Consider the following 1,037-nt stretch of genomic DNA (forward strand, 5'->3'; position numbering starts at 1 on the left):
ATAAATTTCTATAGAGATTAGGATTTAAATTCCAATCTATGAAATGTTTCCGTTCGATAATATTCTTAAAGCAACGAAAAATTATCCAGCAACTCAGGCTAATACGAACGAGCCTGGTAGGTGTGAAAGACTGACAGGCATCTCTTGTCAAGAGTACAGGTGACAGTCAGATCGCTGATGTTCGTTGTGCACTCTGCTGTTGTCATTTGATTGCTGTTATTCTGTGCATTTGTGTGTAGAGATCAGTTGTGTCTTGAAGGGTTGCTTTATTTTCACCCTTAACTTAGAAATGGAGAAAGACATAGTGCTAGATATAATAAAAAAAATAGGCCATTTGGGGCTAGAAATAAAGCGAACAGGCAATTGTCTTATGGGAAATCTGTGATGAGTTCGAGTGACGCTGATGTCACATACACACATGCACACACACATATATAAGCATACTTATAAATGTACACACACACACACACACACATATATATGCACATATACACACGCACATATGTAAACGCACATACATACCTACATACATACACACATACACACAATAACAAAATGAACTGTCGTGTAAAAGATGTTTTACCTTTCTTATTACTTGGAAGTCATTCTTAATGTCTTTCATCTTTTCTCTGCCGATTGTCATCAAAAATCCCTCTGACGGAGCAAAGACACTGATATTGGTGGTCTCATCTTTGGCCTGCGACAAGAATTCTGGATCTAGGGAAAGGATCTCGTAGAATTCTCTGAAAAAAGCAAAACAAAACAAAAAGGGTTGAAAAAAACAGACACTTTAAGAAAAAAAGAATTAAATTTAAGGTCATAAATTAAAATTAGCAAATTAATCATAAGTTAGTAATAACTATAGTTTCATTAATACATTTTTGGGTAGTTGAGGTTATATTGTATGCGAAAAAACTAATATTGTTGACTAAAATATAAGGATGAGATTTTCACTTGTTAGGCTCTTGGTAGGAAAAATCGGTTTAAGGGTGGAACTGATAAAACTATCATATATATATATATATATATATATATAT

The 1,037-nt window shown here is 33.8% G+C and overlaps 1 protein-coding gene across 1 annotated transcript in view; it reads right to left on the reverse strand.

The window, feature by feature from the left end:
• LOC106882105 (fasciclin-1) overlaps positions 1-1,037 on the reverse strand; it is a 73,669-nt gene that overhangs the window by 55,284 nt on the left and 17,348 nt on the right. The window contains exon 3 of the mRNA XM_014932667.2: positions 584-743. Within this exon, the coding sequence (XP_014788153.1) occupies positions 584-743 (160 nt within the window). The remainder of the gene's footprint in view (positions 1-583; positions 744-1,037) is intronic.

The sequence above is a fragment of the Octopus bimaculoides genome, chromosome 24 (assembly GCF_001194135.2).
Source record: "Octopus bimaculoides isolate UCB-OBI-ISO-001 chromosome 24, ASM119413v2, whole genome shotgun sequence".
Lineage (NCBI taxonomy): Eukaryota > Metazoa > Mollusca > Cephalopoda > Octopoda > Octopodidae > Octopus > Octopus bimaculoides.